Here is a 16,986-nt window from a genome sequence, read left to right on the forward strand (position 1 = left end):
CCAAATAAATAATTATAAAAAAAAAAAAGTTGACTTTTTTGTAAACTCATTTAAGCCAAAGAGTTGCAAACATCATTACTGATTAGTGATGCTGCTGTACCACCGCTGTTTAGCAGAGAGATGAAGCATTGTTGCAACAACATAAGAGAGATTAGTAGTAGTGATAACTGCCTCTATGTAAGTTCCTAGTGAATAGGGGATCGCTGAGGGAGGAGATTATCAATTGTAACTGAATTGTTACATGTTGGATGACAGTTCCAGCTTACAAGTAAATAGTTTACAAACAGCTTTAATTTATGTCTAATTTTTCACCAGAACACCGAGAAAGTTAATAGCTATAATTTGCCAATCATCTTACAACCAATTGAGAGATATGAACTAGAAACTGTTACGTTCCCCAAATAAATTAACAATAAAGATCAACATCGCCACCTGCTGACCAAACGCTTTAGGGCAGCAACTGTGAGATATCTTCATCCCAGTAAATATGAACCAAAAGTTTGCTTAGTCTATGTATACCTCAAATGTACCTAATAAGTAACCACCAGCACCTTACCACTCACACACAAGCACAAACAATCAACATCTCTGCCTGACTTTGATTGACACGGCCAGAACCTACCTCCGGAGAGTAGTTGAGTTTTGCTCTGCATCGACGGGCTGGGGGTTTGGAAACGGTTACTGAACGACATAAATAGGTGTTTGCAGAATTCATTCGGCAGATCAACCTCCAAAAATGTTTTCATAAACAGCTGGAACCCTTCAAAGTCGATCGCCTGAAAATAATATTTACATTTAGATAGAGCACATATACAGTCCCCATTGCCATAAAATCTGGTTTCACAGCACAGCCGGTTATATCAGCATTAAGCAGGTGAGATCAGTAAACCGATGGTAGAGTAATGTTCATCTCTGGTTACCACATTGTCAGGATAATAGGGGGGGGGGGGGCTTTCCAGTGTAACTATATCCAACTATATCCGAATATAATAGGCTGCACGGCTCCTGCTTTCTCCTGCCAGTCACATGTCCTCACTGGGCCCGCCAGACTACAAGAGAACCTCCAGTGAGGTCCATTACCAGCCTCTGTATACTGCAACAGTAGGTGTTGCGTTGAGAATAGGCGGTTGTTCCAGTCACCTGGAGACCTCCGCTAAGTGCGCAGCGCGCGTCTGATTGCTTCATAATATGTACAAAGGGTACAAATTATTAGGGGTCTATTTATTAGTATGTAGTGACAATGCTGATTGTTTTTTTATATTGCTACCGCAATGATACAAAGAAAATAAATCATCAACGCACTTTACTAATAGAATATCACAGGGGACAGCTGAGTGATCCTGGCCCGGAGCGCTAAGGGTTAACTTAAATGGGGAAACTGGCGCCGTAAATAACTTAATCTGCAGTACTAAGTTATCATCATCATCATCATTTATATATATATGTTATCTGTGTAATCTGTCTGGTCTGTGTATTATTATGGTTAGGGGTCTATTTAGTAACAGAGGGGGGTAACAATCAATGGGAATGGTGCTCACATCTCAGCAAAACATATTGACATTTTATCATGCCAGGACTGCACCGGGAGCCGAGGCCACGAGACATCCATCCTCCACTGATTCATTTTGCTATGGCGGATGGAAGGAGTGCTATGCGCCTAACACTTCCAATGATGGGGGATCCAGCGAAGCCGGAGAGGCTTCCATTGTAATAGACTAGTAACGCCACCCTGAGATTAGATGGACAAGTGGTCTATGGAGACAGCGGTAAGCTCCGTTATTGGGGTTAGGGCCCGAGAAATGTCTGATTTCTTGAATAACAAGAGCGGTGTAAAATCCTGTTGCCTGTTTACCCCATTGTCTAATAATATGTTATGTAATTTACTATGGATGATTGCTGTCTGTGTATTGTATACTACTTTAAATTAAATTCACAGAACTGTGGACCTTTTGTGGTGCCTTATAAATAAAAGATAATAATAATAATAATAATATATTGTATGTATATTTGTGTTACATAGCTTTAATCGTGTTTCCCACCTTTGATATCTGACTTCTACATACCATCCTGCGACTATTACTAAATGCATTGCTTTATTTCTGGTTTCAGCCAGTCACTCGTGAATTTATATTATTAGGCAGAATAGTTTATTCCAGTTGCCCACAGATACGAGACAAAGCTGCGGATACAACTGAGTCTTAATTGATGGCTATGAAGAAACACTTCTGTGACTGATGAGAAAAAGATACGGCCGATTGCAGGCACAGAACTGTTTCATGCACAGGGATCCTGACATGTTCTAGGACATTGTAATAATCTATGACAGTGAAATCCTGCTGGATCGGAAGCAATGTGGTCAGTGGGAAATCACTTTCATTTTGTGGCCATTATGTACTAAGCTATTCATCTAAATATCAAACACCTTTCATGATGCAGGCTAAAAATACATAAAATCAAGATAAAATTCCACACTTACTTGTTTCAGAATGTCTTGCTTCTGACACACATGTAACAAAAGAGAAACACATATTAATAAAACAATGAACTGTGGAATTCCGCACATAGGTGTATATCAGTGACGTTCTTTTAGGACACCTATTAATCTTCTGCATAAAATTAAATAAAAATAACAATAAGATTACTTAAATAAAAAAAACTGTTTTAAGCATTGCTACATGTTTTAATAATAGAGTCATTTTTGAAAAGTATACATTTCAAATTTAAGTTAAATAAATTAAAAAGGTAATCAGTTTGTTTCCCTAATTTAAAAAAAGTTTTCAAAATGTTTCCTTGCCAAATTTTTTTAAAATTACCATACAATACACACACATATATATATATATATATATATATATATATATATATATATATATAACAACATTTTAATTACAGAGAATCATTTTTGTATCTCTTTAATTTACTAAACTGTATACCAATTTTATAAAAAAAAATTGACATCTTTGGCTTTAATCTAAGCCACTGTGTTTAACATTGTTAACTGGTCTTTTAAAATGTTGACTGCACATTTGTTATTTAAATCAGAAGTCTTGATCCCATTACTTTTTTTATAAGAGTACATATTGTAACACTGTATATTCTACTATCCAAATCCATAACCACACTCATAAATCATTCCACTTAGCTCCTGGTTTACAGGCTTCTAATATAATCTATTTTGTTACCGTGTTATTAAGCAGCGCAGTCTCTGTGGAGTGTTGTGAACAAAAGCCTGACTGAAGGGGGTCCAGATGGTTGTGTGAGATAAGGAAGCATATGGGGTGAGAGTAGGCAAGCCTCTCAAGAAGCTTGTAGTGGCATGGGAGCTGAGCGTTTGGGTCAGAACTAGTCTTTTTCCAGAATAGGAGAACCTACCTAGCGCATGCTTGAGTAATGATGGAAAGATAGCAGTGCAGAGCGAGACGGATTACAGATATTAGTTAAAGCCGGATTGAGCACAGGAGACATAAATTGACTGATCCCTGAAGGCTAATGGTTAAGTGAATAGGTAGTAGAGTAGCAGGAGTAGAAGGATACTATAAAATATCTGATGATGATGTTTTATAGAGGCATTTGGGTTACAAGTCTGAGCAGAGATGAGCGATTGGAAATATGTTTGTTTTGCAGAGTCCAGAGCATTTTGATGTGGTAGGTATCAGTATATTTGAGGAAGTCATGAGAAGCACAAGACAATGTCATTCTACTAGGCCAACTGATTTTTTAAGCAGGAACGGGGATGTTTTTTAGTGTTAGAGTTCAAAGAGGTTAAAGTGGTGGAGAAGAGATTGCAGGTGATCAGGTGACGGTCTGAGAGAGGGAAAGAAGAGTTAAAGAAATTAGAAACTGAACAAAGTCTGGAGAAAGCGAGATGAAGGTAATGGCCATCACGATGAGTAGAAGGGCCTAAGAATCAGTCCACTGGGAGAGACCGTGAGAGGAGGTTAGAGAGAGGAGGCTGCGGGGACAAGGAGAATGTGAATAATCAGTTGGGATGTTTAAATTGACCCAAGATGATGGTGTAGATGTCAGAATGTTGAAAATGATGGGAGATAGGTGATATGTTTGAGGTTTGCTGGATTTTTATAGTGTCCTGCATCGGAATAAAGTGTACGGGAGATTTGGGGGTATAGATGTTGGATTTGGAGACTAGCTACTAGAAGCAGGAGAGGTAGAACATATTACTGTAATATTTAAAAGGTCTTATTTAGGGACGACAGGTTGAGGATATTACAGTTAAGGAATGAACACAACAAAGAAGTTGAGGGGAGTGGACCAGTGAGGAAGCAATGTGTATAGGATAATGCCACAAAAGCATCTCCCCGAAGTGAGGTAACTAAAGCAGGTATTGGTCCTAGTGGTAGCAACTACATCAGGGGCTAGGGACAGAGGAACAAGCCCTATAGGTTAAATTGCCTCAGGGCTACTTGTCCCTATCCCTCTGCTTGTGACCATTACAGGGATTCAGAATTTAGGAGGGAGACGGGAGATAAGATCGTACAGGCATGAGATGGCAGACAGGATGCAAGGATGGCAGACTTCAGGGAACTTTTAATAAGATAAATAGCGCAGGCAAAACTTCTCTAGACGAGGAAGTTGTGGTGTATTTGGTTGGTGTTATTAAAGTTTATCCATCACCTACAGTGGAGGCAGATTGTGGAATGAACAGATATTCAGCCAATCCGTTTACTATGAACAAGGGCACCATGAAGTGTCTCGTTCCTCAGCAAGGTCATTAAATCCTAGTGAATTGATTGGGTGCGGTCTCACGGTTATAGCTTGAGGCCACGGAGTGGCTGCCATCACTCTGTGTAGGTTTAGCATCAACATGGGTTTGAGAACAAAGCGCTCCCCCCATATTTACATGCATTGTACTATAAATATATGTGTATGTAGATTTTTTGAGCTCTTTTAGAGCAAAGCAAAAAAAAAAGGAGCAAATTTACTCCTGGACAAACTATATTGCGATACAAAGTGTAAAAATGTATTTATAGTTTTTGCATGCTGGGAAGATACTGGCTGGTTTGCATGTAGCGCCCAAACACTGGACAACGTGCTCACTCTTAGCTCTTTGTCTTGTTTTATTACTGTGTCTGTTTCACATTGTAAAATGCTGCAGTGTCTATACTCACTATATAAATAAATGTTAATAAAAATCAGAATAAATAATTTTAACAGGGTTTGCTATGCATTTTGCATTCACACCCACACAAAATATAATTAAATTGCATAACCGATTTAATTAGATAAAAACGCATAGAGGTTCATTTACAAATTGCGAGACGACCGTTCCACAGCGCAAACACATATTTTTGCCTGCCATATGCCTAGATTTCCACCGGGACGCATACTTATGAAGGTGTGAAAGTGTTCTTTGCAAAGTACGTAAGAGGCGCACTAATGCTCTATATTTTGTGGACCAGGGCAGATATGATATTTCAGTTTACTGAACAATGGTATTGAAATTAGATAAAAAGACACATTTTCAGGGGTATTCCTTGCCACACGGATGGGTGCACAGCCATTTCCATTCAAAAAAAGGAACTGAATTTTGCACTAACCCTGAGCTGTCAGAGATAAGGGACTAGATTTACTAAACTGCGGGTTTTAAAAAGTGGAGATGTTGCCAATAGCAACCAATCAGATTCTAGCTGTCATTTATTTAGTACATTCTGCAAAATGAGAGCTAGAATCTGATTGGTTGCTATAGGCAACATCTCCACTTTTTCAAACCCGCAGCTTAGTAAATATACTCCAAGGTCTTATTCTATACTTTTAGTGGACACACTTTTGCAGACCCTCCAAACTGGCACCTTCCACTTCTCAACTGAGTTACAATTACATTTACCTGGGGTGGGTTAATTCATTGATGGTTAAAAAAAAAATCCTCAATAAATGAAGCCAGCCCAGGTGACAGTGATGTTCCCATACTGCCATGAATGAGCAGCATTTTAGGAGAAAAGATTAAAGGTTTATGTAGTTTAAAGGAGTTGTATTAAATTGGTAAGATGTTGTCCTTTGATAGGTTTCCACATTTGCATGTTGTACACTTTAAAGATTTTTTTTCACTCTCCAAAAGTAGGAGTTTAGTGGTGCGCATCGGTGCACTTATATATAACTTCCATAGTTCCTTCTAGAATTACTGTATCAATTTCCCCTCACGGAAAAACGCTGAATATGACCAACATATAAAACTACTGTATTTTTGTTGGTGCTCCCCTGACAGGGTGAGTAAATCTCTAATCTTTAATTATTAATTGGTAGAGATGCTCAGAGAACCGAACACACCCGAACTTAGCGGATCCGAGTACCAAAAAGAGCCGACTCTGTACTTTCACGCGCCCTCGGAATTGAAAAAGAGGCAAAACGTCATTGTTACGTCGTCGGATCTCGGGAGTTTTGGATTCCTTTTTAAGATCCCAAAATAATGGTGGGGAGGGAGGGTGGGCCCAAGGACAATTCCATCTTGCACCACTTTTCTTTTCGGCCACTGCTGTGTACCAATGTGTCCTAGATGTGCTAGGAACTGCTGTGTGTTTGTGTCATTGCTCTGTCGCTTACCATCCAGCCATGTCGCTGCAGTATTTGTCTGAAAGTGTATGAATATAATATTGTGAACTGTGTGGTGGTCAAAATTGACTGCAAATGATTTGAAATTAGTGTTATTGAGGTTAATAATAATGTAGGAACAAAAAAAGAGCAAAAATATGTAATTTTAGCATATTTTAGGTTTTTTCTAAAAAATCCAAAACCAAAACATACGAGGGCGGTTTTGCCAAAACCAAATCACGAAGCTAATCCCGATCTAAAACCAAACCAAAACCAGCTCACGGGGGTCAGTGAGCATCTCTAATAATTGCACACCTAATATGTTTATATAGTATCCCTCTGTCAAGCGTCAACTCCTACATTATGTTTGCAGGGTAAATACTAAGTAGTAAAACAAGAAAATTAAAAGAAAAATGTAAATAAAATTAACAAAAAATAATTTGTATTTGGTCCATTGGTCGGTTGGTCTATATACTATCAATGGGTCTGGACTTAATCTGATTAGATATAATGATGTATCATTTATCGTCTTTAATGGAACAATGCGATCTAGTTGCCAAACAATTGTACGCAATTTCAAATCCATTAAATGACATCAAACACTAAGAAAATTGTTTTACTCAGAAATCCAGAAATCTACACTGTTGTACTTTTTTTAAAATAGTACTACGTCCCTTTAAAATATATTTAAAGTTTTCAAATCAATTTGTCTAGTATAAAAATCTTACTGCAGTTTTAATTAACGTTCATAGAAAATAATTCAGATTGACCATGGTCTGCTGAATCTTCTATGTCTGTAATCAAGATCTGAGGCATTACCCCAGATATAAAAAAACATACATTTTGTCCTTCACGGTTTGGCGCACACACATCTTATCTCTCCTCTTGGTAAAGTTCATGAATTTAAGATGACAAAACTTTGCTACTGTCACAATATTGTTTCCTTACAGCCCGAAATTATTCTGCACAGAAATGGTTTTCGTAGTTTGCTTTAGGAAACTGAAAAATGGTTTAAGGAAGAACTCAAACCAGAACAAAATAGTAGATTAACACCCAGAACCATGGGCCAGCAATCATCGTTCCTGACGGAGGAGACTTGACAAGTTTTGAAATTTGAGCAATCCAACACTTCTTGTGTTAGAGAGCTAATTGGACAGCTGTCCGTCCATTCACTTGGCGATCTCACTCTGGAAAACGCTGAAGTGTCGAAGCTTTTCAAATTTAACCCTCTGAAGCCTCCTCCCAAACGAGAATTCATTGTCGATCAAGCACCAACCCTTTGATGGCGAACGGTTGAACTGAATGTATATATGTACTTTCTAACCTAAACAATGACACAACTATTAACAAAGCATCTCTTATGACACAGGGGAACCTTGTTCGCAAAAATATAGATTGCTATTAGGATAAGCATTATTTCGGTATTAGGTCCTTTATGTATAATTTTTATAGCAAACGTTAGCAGCAAAAACTATTTATATTGTATATGTCAAGTAGTCGAACTGGACAATTTAATTGTAGATAAACAAACAAATGGATTACCTCTTCGGGGTTATATTTAGCCAGGACTCCATTGCCATGAAATTCTTCCAAAACATCCTTAAGTTTCTTTGTTGAGTCTAGAATAAAGAGCGAAGCATATAGAATATAAGTAAACGTATTTCTAAAACATTTCTGGAGTTTAAATGAGTTATAACCCTTCAGATGACTTTAATTTAGTGCCGCGCCTCAGCCCTATCCTGGATGGAAATTGCCGCAACCAGCACAGAATATGATCACTAACGATAAATCTAGATACATTTGTCAAACATTCTAAAAAGGAACAGTGGAGATGTTGCCCATAGCAACCAATCAGATTCCAGCTATCATTTTCTACAATGTACCAGATAAATAAAAGCTAGGATCGGAATTGTTGCTATGGGCAACACCTCTACTTTTAGCTTTTAAAAGGCTTGATAAAGATTGTAGCAGTTCACAGCAAAAGACTAGGAAAGGCTGCAATTGCCAGATTAGGCTTCAATATCTTAGTGAACATAAACAGTAGTGGCACAGTGACATTTGATAAACAGTTGCCTTATCCAGCATCGTAAACGTCTGAAATTAGGATTGTGCGAATCTTCAAACCACCCTCATAAATTAAAATGTCTTCTGTGTATTTTAACTTTTATTTTACAATACGATATGACCTTCTATAATCCTCTCTTCAGTTGCAAAGTAAGAGAACAAACAGATCAAATATTCATGCATGCCTACAACCTTGGCAGTACTCAGATACATACACAGAGAAATACGGAATAGATGCATGCATAATTACAATGATAAATATTCATTTTCAGGCTGCACTCTCAATGTTAAATGTATACCACAATAGACAGGTACACTACGAAACAACAACAAAATCGGTTTTATTTTGCCATCTTAACTTAAAAAACAGGCTTTTGCATTAAAAAGAAAATGTTCACTGTTTTAAAAGTAGGGTCTATAGTCTCGCTTATCCACTGATGTTGACAGATAATGCTATTTGCTTGCAGTTTTAAGGACCTACCACATAATTTCCACAGATTGTAAGCTTACGATCAGCGCATTATTACGTCTTTGTGTGTGTCACCCAGTATTCAGCATCACCATTTATTTATATAGCGCCACTAATTCCGCAGGGCTTTACAGAGAACTCACTCACACCAGTCCCTGCCCTATTGGGGATTACAGTCTAAATTCCCCCCCCCCCCCCCCCCCCCCACACACACACACACACACTAGGGTCAATTTGTTAGCAGCTACTTAACCTACTCGTATGTTTTTGGACTGTGGGAGGAAACCGGAGCACCTGGAGGAAACCCACACAAACACAGGGAGAACATACAAACTTCACACAGATAAGGCCATGGTCGTGAATTGAACTCATGACCCCAGTGCTGTAAGACAGAAGTGCTAACCACTAAGCCATCGTGCTGCCCAGTATTATTTTATTACTGTGTTTGTTACCAGTTGTAAAACACTACGGTATTTGCAGGTCCTATATATATGAATGTTAAGGATGATGATGATATCATAGACCCTATACTCTTCTGGAACAGTGCCTCTAGTGGTCATTTAATTAATACTGTATGTTAGATTACTGACAGTTTACCCTGCTATAAATTCTGAACAAAACATATCTCAGATATAGGAGTTTTATGACATAGAATTAAATATACCAAAATATAGCAACACATCAAAGTATACAAAATCAGGTGTAAGATTGGAGGGGTACCAGTAATGTGCTCTAGGAATCCTGGCATAGATGGAAGCAGGGCAATGCCATTTATATATTGTATTGTGGATGCAATCCTAGAAGACCACTGGAGGAAATGGCTAGGTAAAAAAAAAAACATTTACATATAAAAAGGTGCATGCAATCTTCCAGGGTATTTTACTGAAAATATACAAATTTTCCAACAGTATATAGCCCGCCCTGACTTATTGTACCTGCCAATGCCCACTAGAGGGCTCTGAAAGCAAATGTTCACTCCCCAAGTCAAATTGTCAGTGGTACCAGGAGAGGAAAATAATAACTATAGGGGCGTTATAATGATAAAGAAGCGATAAGGATATTTTTTTATTGGCATGATAATATTTTACCGCCAGATAGTTGATAAAAAAAAAAATCTCTTGGTGACTCTAGCCCAGAATGGTACGGGTTAACGCACTGATTAGCCAAACTCTGCCAAGACCAGTGAGCTGGTAATTTGCTCGCACCTGCACCATGGAACTGAAAGCCTAGATGTGGGCTTTCAGTTCCAGTAATCAAATAAATACATTTAAGAAATACAATAAAAACAAACAAAACATAGAAAAATGAAAAAAAAAAAAAAGAAAAATTTCTGAAGACTGAAAAAATGATTTATTCAAAGAAAAAGCCACAATAACGATCCTGATATGGTGATAACTGAGCATGCTGCCATTTATTATTATATTATATTGTATCTATCTATGAATTTCACAAATGTATGGAGAGGTAAATATACCATGCAGCATATTATGTTTAGTAGACAGCTGAGGTATAAAGCGATATACAGAAACAGATTGAATATTATTGTTTTTATGGCTGCAGCTGGTGACTTGTGCTTTGGTTGGTAAACTAAATAATTAATTCATTTTGTTTCAAACAAATTGTAGATTTTGTCTATTTAAGTGTTCCCGAATTTCTGGAATGGGGGCAATGGTTATCATAAAATATTAACAAGAATATATATAGAAGCATTTATATACAGTACCATTTTTATTGAGTAGCATTTTGTTTTTTAGATCTGCAGAAAGCTTTATAGGTACAGTGTTATATCTTCTGTTACTACAACACAGTTCCCAGTTGCTATGACAATTAGTGTACTGCAATGCTGAATGCAAGTTACAGTAAAAGCCTTCCCCTCGTTGTGTCACGTACATGGACCACGGATATTGTACTGATCTGGGTCTTTTTTTACAGATAGTTGTTTTTGGATAATGACGGTAAAAAAAATACTAAGAATATAATGTGTATAAAGTACACTCAAGGTTTTTCTGAAGAAGAAAATGAGGGAACGAGCACGATGTCTGTGATAAAGGCTATCTATACTGTTCACCAACTTGTACTATGGTATTTCCCAGGAGCCGCTAACTTCATGCTACGTCCTGGTTGTCACCAGCCATATTCCTAGAATGCCAGTGTGATTAGAGGTTTGTGATGACAGTTTGCCTTCCCCACCATCAGGGATGATGTAGCCAATGGGTAAGGAGCCTGTAGATCACCCCTCCCCTGCCCCCAATACACAGACATCTCTGGTAGTCTATAGCAATCATCCAGAAAACAAAAGGTATCATCATCATCATCATTTATTTATATAGCGCCACTAATTCCGCAGCGCTGTACAGAGAACTCACTCACATCAGTCCCTGCCCCATTGGAGCTTACAGTCTCAATTCCCTAACATGCACACTGACACACAGACTTGTGTCAATTTGTTAGCAGCCAATTAACCTACCAGTATGTTTTTGGAGTGTGGGAGGAAACCAGAGCACCTGGAGGAAACCCACGAAAACACTGTGAGACATACAAACTCCTCACAGATAAGGCCATGGTCAGGCATTGAACTTACGAACCCAGTGCTGTGAGGCAGAAGCTAACCACTGAGCCACCGTGCTGCCCAACTTGGAACCGTGTAGCAACTTTCAAAGGTATAAAGATTGGTGGTGGCTTCTATTAGAATAATTGCTGGGTAGGTTAAAGGGAGTTCTAGGGTGAAAGTTAGTAAATAATGGAGTTCTCATACAATATAAACCTTTATGGAGTATTGACGGATCTATACAGCAACTGGGTGATCATGTAAATGGGTTAAAGATAACCAAAACTATACTAAGAATACATGGAACAGACAAAGGACAAGGGAAGTCGACTTATCGAAAGACCTCTGTAAGCTCAGACATTTCTCTTTGGAAATTTCAAGATAAAAAGTCTTTGCCCCCTCGCACAAAACACAATGGTGATTGTGATGGGTACAGATTGGGCAACACTTTTAGAACAGACATTTGTGAACCAATATGTCAGGTCTAGTATTCTGGCTCCAGTTCATAGTACTCCAATTCTGCTCCAGCTCAGATGGACATGTTTGGGCACATATTGATTTAATAATGTCAAAGTTGTATCAGTAAAGTCTAGCATTATGTTCCATCTTGTTTGACCTTAAGACAGCTTAACACAAATTCTACTGAAATCTTACAGTCAGAATATGTTTTGCTTTCAAGAGGTTGGTGCAATATCTTTCTTCTGTCTTCTCATCTAGTTGGATTCGAACTCAGGAATCAAGCTCATGACTCCAGTGCTATGAGGCAGATTTGCTAACCACTGAGCCACCATACTGCCCCATCAAAAAAACATTACTCAAACAGATACTGCCGTAGTGCCTCCGAAGAGTACAAACCATGCCTATTCGCAGACATATCCTTGTCACGCTAACTTCTCCCCACACCTCACTCCCAAATCTGTTTTCTACTCTCGCAGCTTATGGCTCAGCTTCTGTTTATAAGATCAACCAATCTTCCTCATACAATCTCCCACCCTCAGTCTTCTTAAAAGTAACTTTAATGTCTCCTTGCAGTATAATAAATTAAAATACCTGGGGGTCTATATTACTTCCAATTATGAATCCTTATATGCATAAAACTTTCCCATCATAATTAAAGCAAGTAAATTAGATCAGCCAGATCTGCTCCTGGCTGGGTCGGATAGTCGTCCTCAAGATGAATATCCTGCCCCGTTTGCTTTATCTTTTCCAAACTCTCCCGGTGCAGGAACCTAGATCCATCCTAATCCAATCCAATTGCATCACTGGTTCTCTCAAACCATGTGGCAGCATAATCCCCCGCCCACTAGTTTCACTAATCTGCGCAGAGCAACGGTTATCGGCGGCAGGGGATTTACGGACATCCGCTTATACTATATTGCTACTCACCTGAGCCAGGCTGTGGTCTGGTTTACAAAATGCCAAGGCCCTCGTGGATTGATCTGGAGGCCTCCTGCTGTCGTATATCGCTCAGCTCTGGGGGTACTAATGGGCACCAAATACGATTGGTTGAGATCACACCCTGTGGCTTTTTTCACATGTCAGCTTTGGGATTATTGCAAGCTCCACTTTGAGACCACTTCCTCTCATTCCCACTCTGGGACAATCCCGCCTTTACCCCAAGACAATGCTCCTCCTGTTTCAAGGCCTGGCAGGAGAAGGATATCAGGATGGTGGGGGACATTCTACATGCAAACCAATGTATTTCACTACTGATGCAGGAGAAATTTGACTTTCCTAATGTTAGCCCGTTTGCTTTTCTCCAAATGAAACACTAAGTGGACTCCCTTCCTAAACCTGACTTAACAAAACCTTTAAACCCCCTGGAATCCTTGTGTGTGCACTTACTTCTGTAAAGTGGGATTATTTCCACACTGTATAGCCTTCTTATCTCCTCCAAACAAACCAACACCCCCATCCGAGAACTCAGGTGGGAAGCTGACTTGGGCAGACCACCAGATTAAGACACTTGGGCAACAATTAGAGAATGAGTCTCTAAGAGATCCAACTCATCCCTTGTCGAGGAAATGCCTGCAAAATATATTACCGTTGGCACCTGGTCCTCACCAGGCTGAAAATAATCTATGGTTCCACCTCTGACTTATGTTGGAGGGCCTGAGGGGAACAGGGTCCTTTTTCTATGTCTGATGGTGCTGCCCACGAATTGCCTCTTTCTGGGATGATTTTGCTGCTCTCAATAGTGACGTTACTACGGTCCAGGTCTCCAAATGCCCATAGTCATTTCTCCTTGGCTCCCCTATTGAGGTCCTAGATAAATATGCAGATAAACTGTCCGTTCAGATCCTGAATGCAGCCAGATGTCTAGTTGCGAATCATTGGGAAATTAATGACCCCCCTCTAGACAGCAGTTGCTTAATACAATTTGGTATCTGGCATCTATGGGAAAAATCTCTGCATATCTAAATAAGAAAACATATTCTACCAAATTTGGGGTGACTAGTTCCTTTATAATGGTTTCTTCCGGGCCTGCACACTCACCTGACCATCCTCAGAGTGTCTCAGCTCTCTTCCTGTGATTGATATTTAGTAGATTACACACTGCATACTGTCACTCAGCCCCCAGGAACCCCGGATTCGGTCTAAACACTCCCGTCCGCTCTTACTCCCCCCACTTCTCCTTCCTATTTCTCCCTTACCCTCTATATACATCGCCTAAATTTTATACTCTTATCCAAGTTCTATTTCCAACTTTGTGCTACTGTACCCAATATATATGTTCATATTGTGCAATCATTCTAATCAAATTTGGTCGCCTCTTCTTGCATATACGGATAGATATCGTCTGTTCCTGTTACCTTTTGACCATGTCAGTTGTTTTTTATGTGACAAAACTTATTAAAGTCTTTAAAAAAAAAAAAAGGTACTGCCATAACCCCATCCCAATTCACCAAGGACAGCCCCAATGCCCTTGTGTCACTCATTCAAAGATTAAAGTCTATCAAGTTACCTTCACCATTATGCATCTCTCTTAAGTTCATACTTACCAACTTTCTGTTGGTGAAATCCGGGAGCCTGCAGAGGAGGTGGGCGTGACGGGGGGGGGGGGGGGGGGGGGGGGGGGGGGGGCGGGGCTCCAAGTGACGTCATTTTGGACCTGCCCCCATGACGTGATGACGCAAAATGCGTCATTTGACAGCGGGGGGCGGGGCCAAACGCCGCGATTGGGACTTAATTCTGCCCACTTCACTAGGAAGTGGGCAGAATTATCCAGATGCGGGGGATTGCCACACTCGCCCGGGAGCCCGGGAGACTCTCGCAAAATGCGGGAGTCTCCCGGATATTTCGGGAGAGTTGGCAAGTCTGCTTAAGTTTTACCATCAAAATAGCAATAGGATTTATTTTATCCGTTCTTATCCACAAGTACCTGGATAACATTGTCATTACATTGATCCTGTCAAGATTTAGTTGTCAACATTTAGCGACAGTTGCCAACATTAGTTGTCAATGTCTACATTTTGCTTTTTAACACATTTTTAACTTCTTTCCCATGAAATATACAAATATATTATTTAAAATATTAACACATCTCTGTTTCTATTTACACGTTTTGATTAGTTAAACCTCAGCAAAGCAATGATTTGCATATGGGGTTTATTTCCATACACATTTAGTTTGAGGATTCATTTAATTTTTCAAAAGTATCGCTTCAAACCCCCCCAGGACTTTGCCTAAGTCTTTTACAAGATCTCTAGCGGCTCAGTGTTTAGCTTTGGGATAATATGAAGTCTTTTGATTAAAATGCTGATGACTCATGTATAATACATTCTAGCAGCTCTCGCTTCAACTAGTCTTCATTTCTCTTCCCCGCTAAGTCCCTCTCATACCTTTACTTTGGTGGGAATTAAACTGAAACTATAATGTGCACAAACAAAATAAAATGAAAGGTAAATGTTTGGTGTTTTTGGCAAGTATAGGATAGCATTATTAATAATACATTATGCTAATCTATCGGTGAACTCTAAATAAAATCTATATAGTATTGACTTCTAATAGAACTTGAATGTTTTGTGCTTTTCTTGAACTAAGTAATAACATATCTTTAGTTGTCGATTATAAATAAATCAGAAGTCATCTTAAACTGTCTGCACCTCTGTATAGTATATAGAGATGTTCACTGACCCCCGTGTTTTGGTTTTGGCTCTGTATTTTTTTTTTTAGAAAAATTGCTAAAATATGTTTCTACATTATTATTAACCTCAATAACACTAATTTCAAGTCATTTGCAGTCAATTTTGACCACCTCACAGGTCACAGTATTATTTTCATACACTTTCAGACAAAGACTATAGTGAGCTGTCTGGATGCTAAGCGATAGAGCAACGACACAAACACACGGCAGTTCATAGCACATCTAGGAAACATTGCCACACAGCAATGGCAGAAAAAAATTGGTGCAACATGGAATTGTCCTTGCGTCCTCCCACCCACCCTTATGTAAAAGGACATCCATGTACAGTTTAACAAACCAAATCCAGCGACAAGGAGTGCCACTTTTGTAGCTGAAGTGCTTGGTTTGTTTGGGCCCCCACAAAACAAGCTACCAATAGCTTAGCTGCCTTAAGCCCAACACTGCTATCAATGAACTCTACATTATTAAACCATGTCTGCTCATACTGCATCTTTAATCTCCTGCCGCTCTGTGGATACCTCCCTCTCATTCCTGAAGAACTGCCAAATATATATAGACACAGGAATGGATATTACAACTGGAGTGGCATTACATCTGCTTCAGACAGACTGTGACACGGAACATGTGGGCAGCATGGAATCTGTTATGTTGGAATACGCTGCACTGAACAGAGATTTAAACCAATATATAGACGCAGTTGAGGAGACAGTATTTAAATTAAAATGTGACCCGCCGTATGAGATCCCAGATTTAAGAGAGCTTGTACACGAGAGATACACTGCGCTCCAGAAGAATAATACAGAGGAGGCCCTGAGGCAGGACGATAAATATGTCCAGTTTAAAGAACAGCTAAGAGACTTAAGAAAACAAATGGGTGTGTCACCGGCCCCTGCAGACAAAGCTTTGGAAGATGAAGACGAGGAGATCGCCGTCACCCAGAGCACTCCTATAACACAGTTGGAGTCACACGTACGAGAGAGAAGCAATTGAAAGGATGACTGAAAACAAACTTCAGAATGGTAAATCCGCCAGGTGTCCAAAAATTGTCTGTGATCACTCTGAAATGTGTATATCGGATCTTGTTCCAGACAGTGCACTAAAAAGAGCCATTGACATTATCAGCAAAAAGCAAGGTCATCACTGAGCTTCGAATCGGACCCAATCCCCAAAAAATTAAAACATAGCTAGGTACCTTTAACATAAAGTGCAGATTAC

At 39.3% G+C, this 16,986-nt stretch overlaps 1 protein-coding gene across 4 annotated transcripts in view; it reads right to left on the minus strand.

The window, feature by feature from the left end:
- DGKB (diacylglycerol kinase beta) overlaps window positions 1-16,986 on the minus strand; it is a 411,208-nt gene that overhangs the window by 317,700 nt on the left and 76,522 nt on the right. For all 4 annotated transcript variants that reach the window (XM_075214066.1, XM_075214064.1, XM_075214063.1 and 1 more), the window contains 3 exons: window positions 8,086-8,162; window positions 2,477-2,497; window positions 623-776 (listed from right to left, as the gene is read on the minus strand). In XM_075214066.1, the coding sequence (XP_075070167.1) occupies window positions 623-776; window positions 2,477-2,497; window positions 8,086-8,162 (252 nt within the window). The remainder of the gene's footprint in view (window positions 1-622; window positions 777-2,476; window positions 2,498-8,085; window positions 8,163-16,986) is intronic.

The sequence above is a fragment of the Mixophyes fleayi genome, chromosome 5 (assembly GCF_038048845.1).
Source record: "Mixophyes fleayi isolate aMixFle1 chromosome 5, aMixFle1.hap1, whole genome shotgun sequence".
In the NCBI taxonomy this organism is placed as follows: domain Eukaryota; kingdom Metazoa; phylum Chordata; class Amphibia; order Anura; family Limnodynastidae; genus Mixophyes; species Mixophyes fleayi.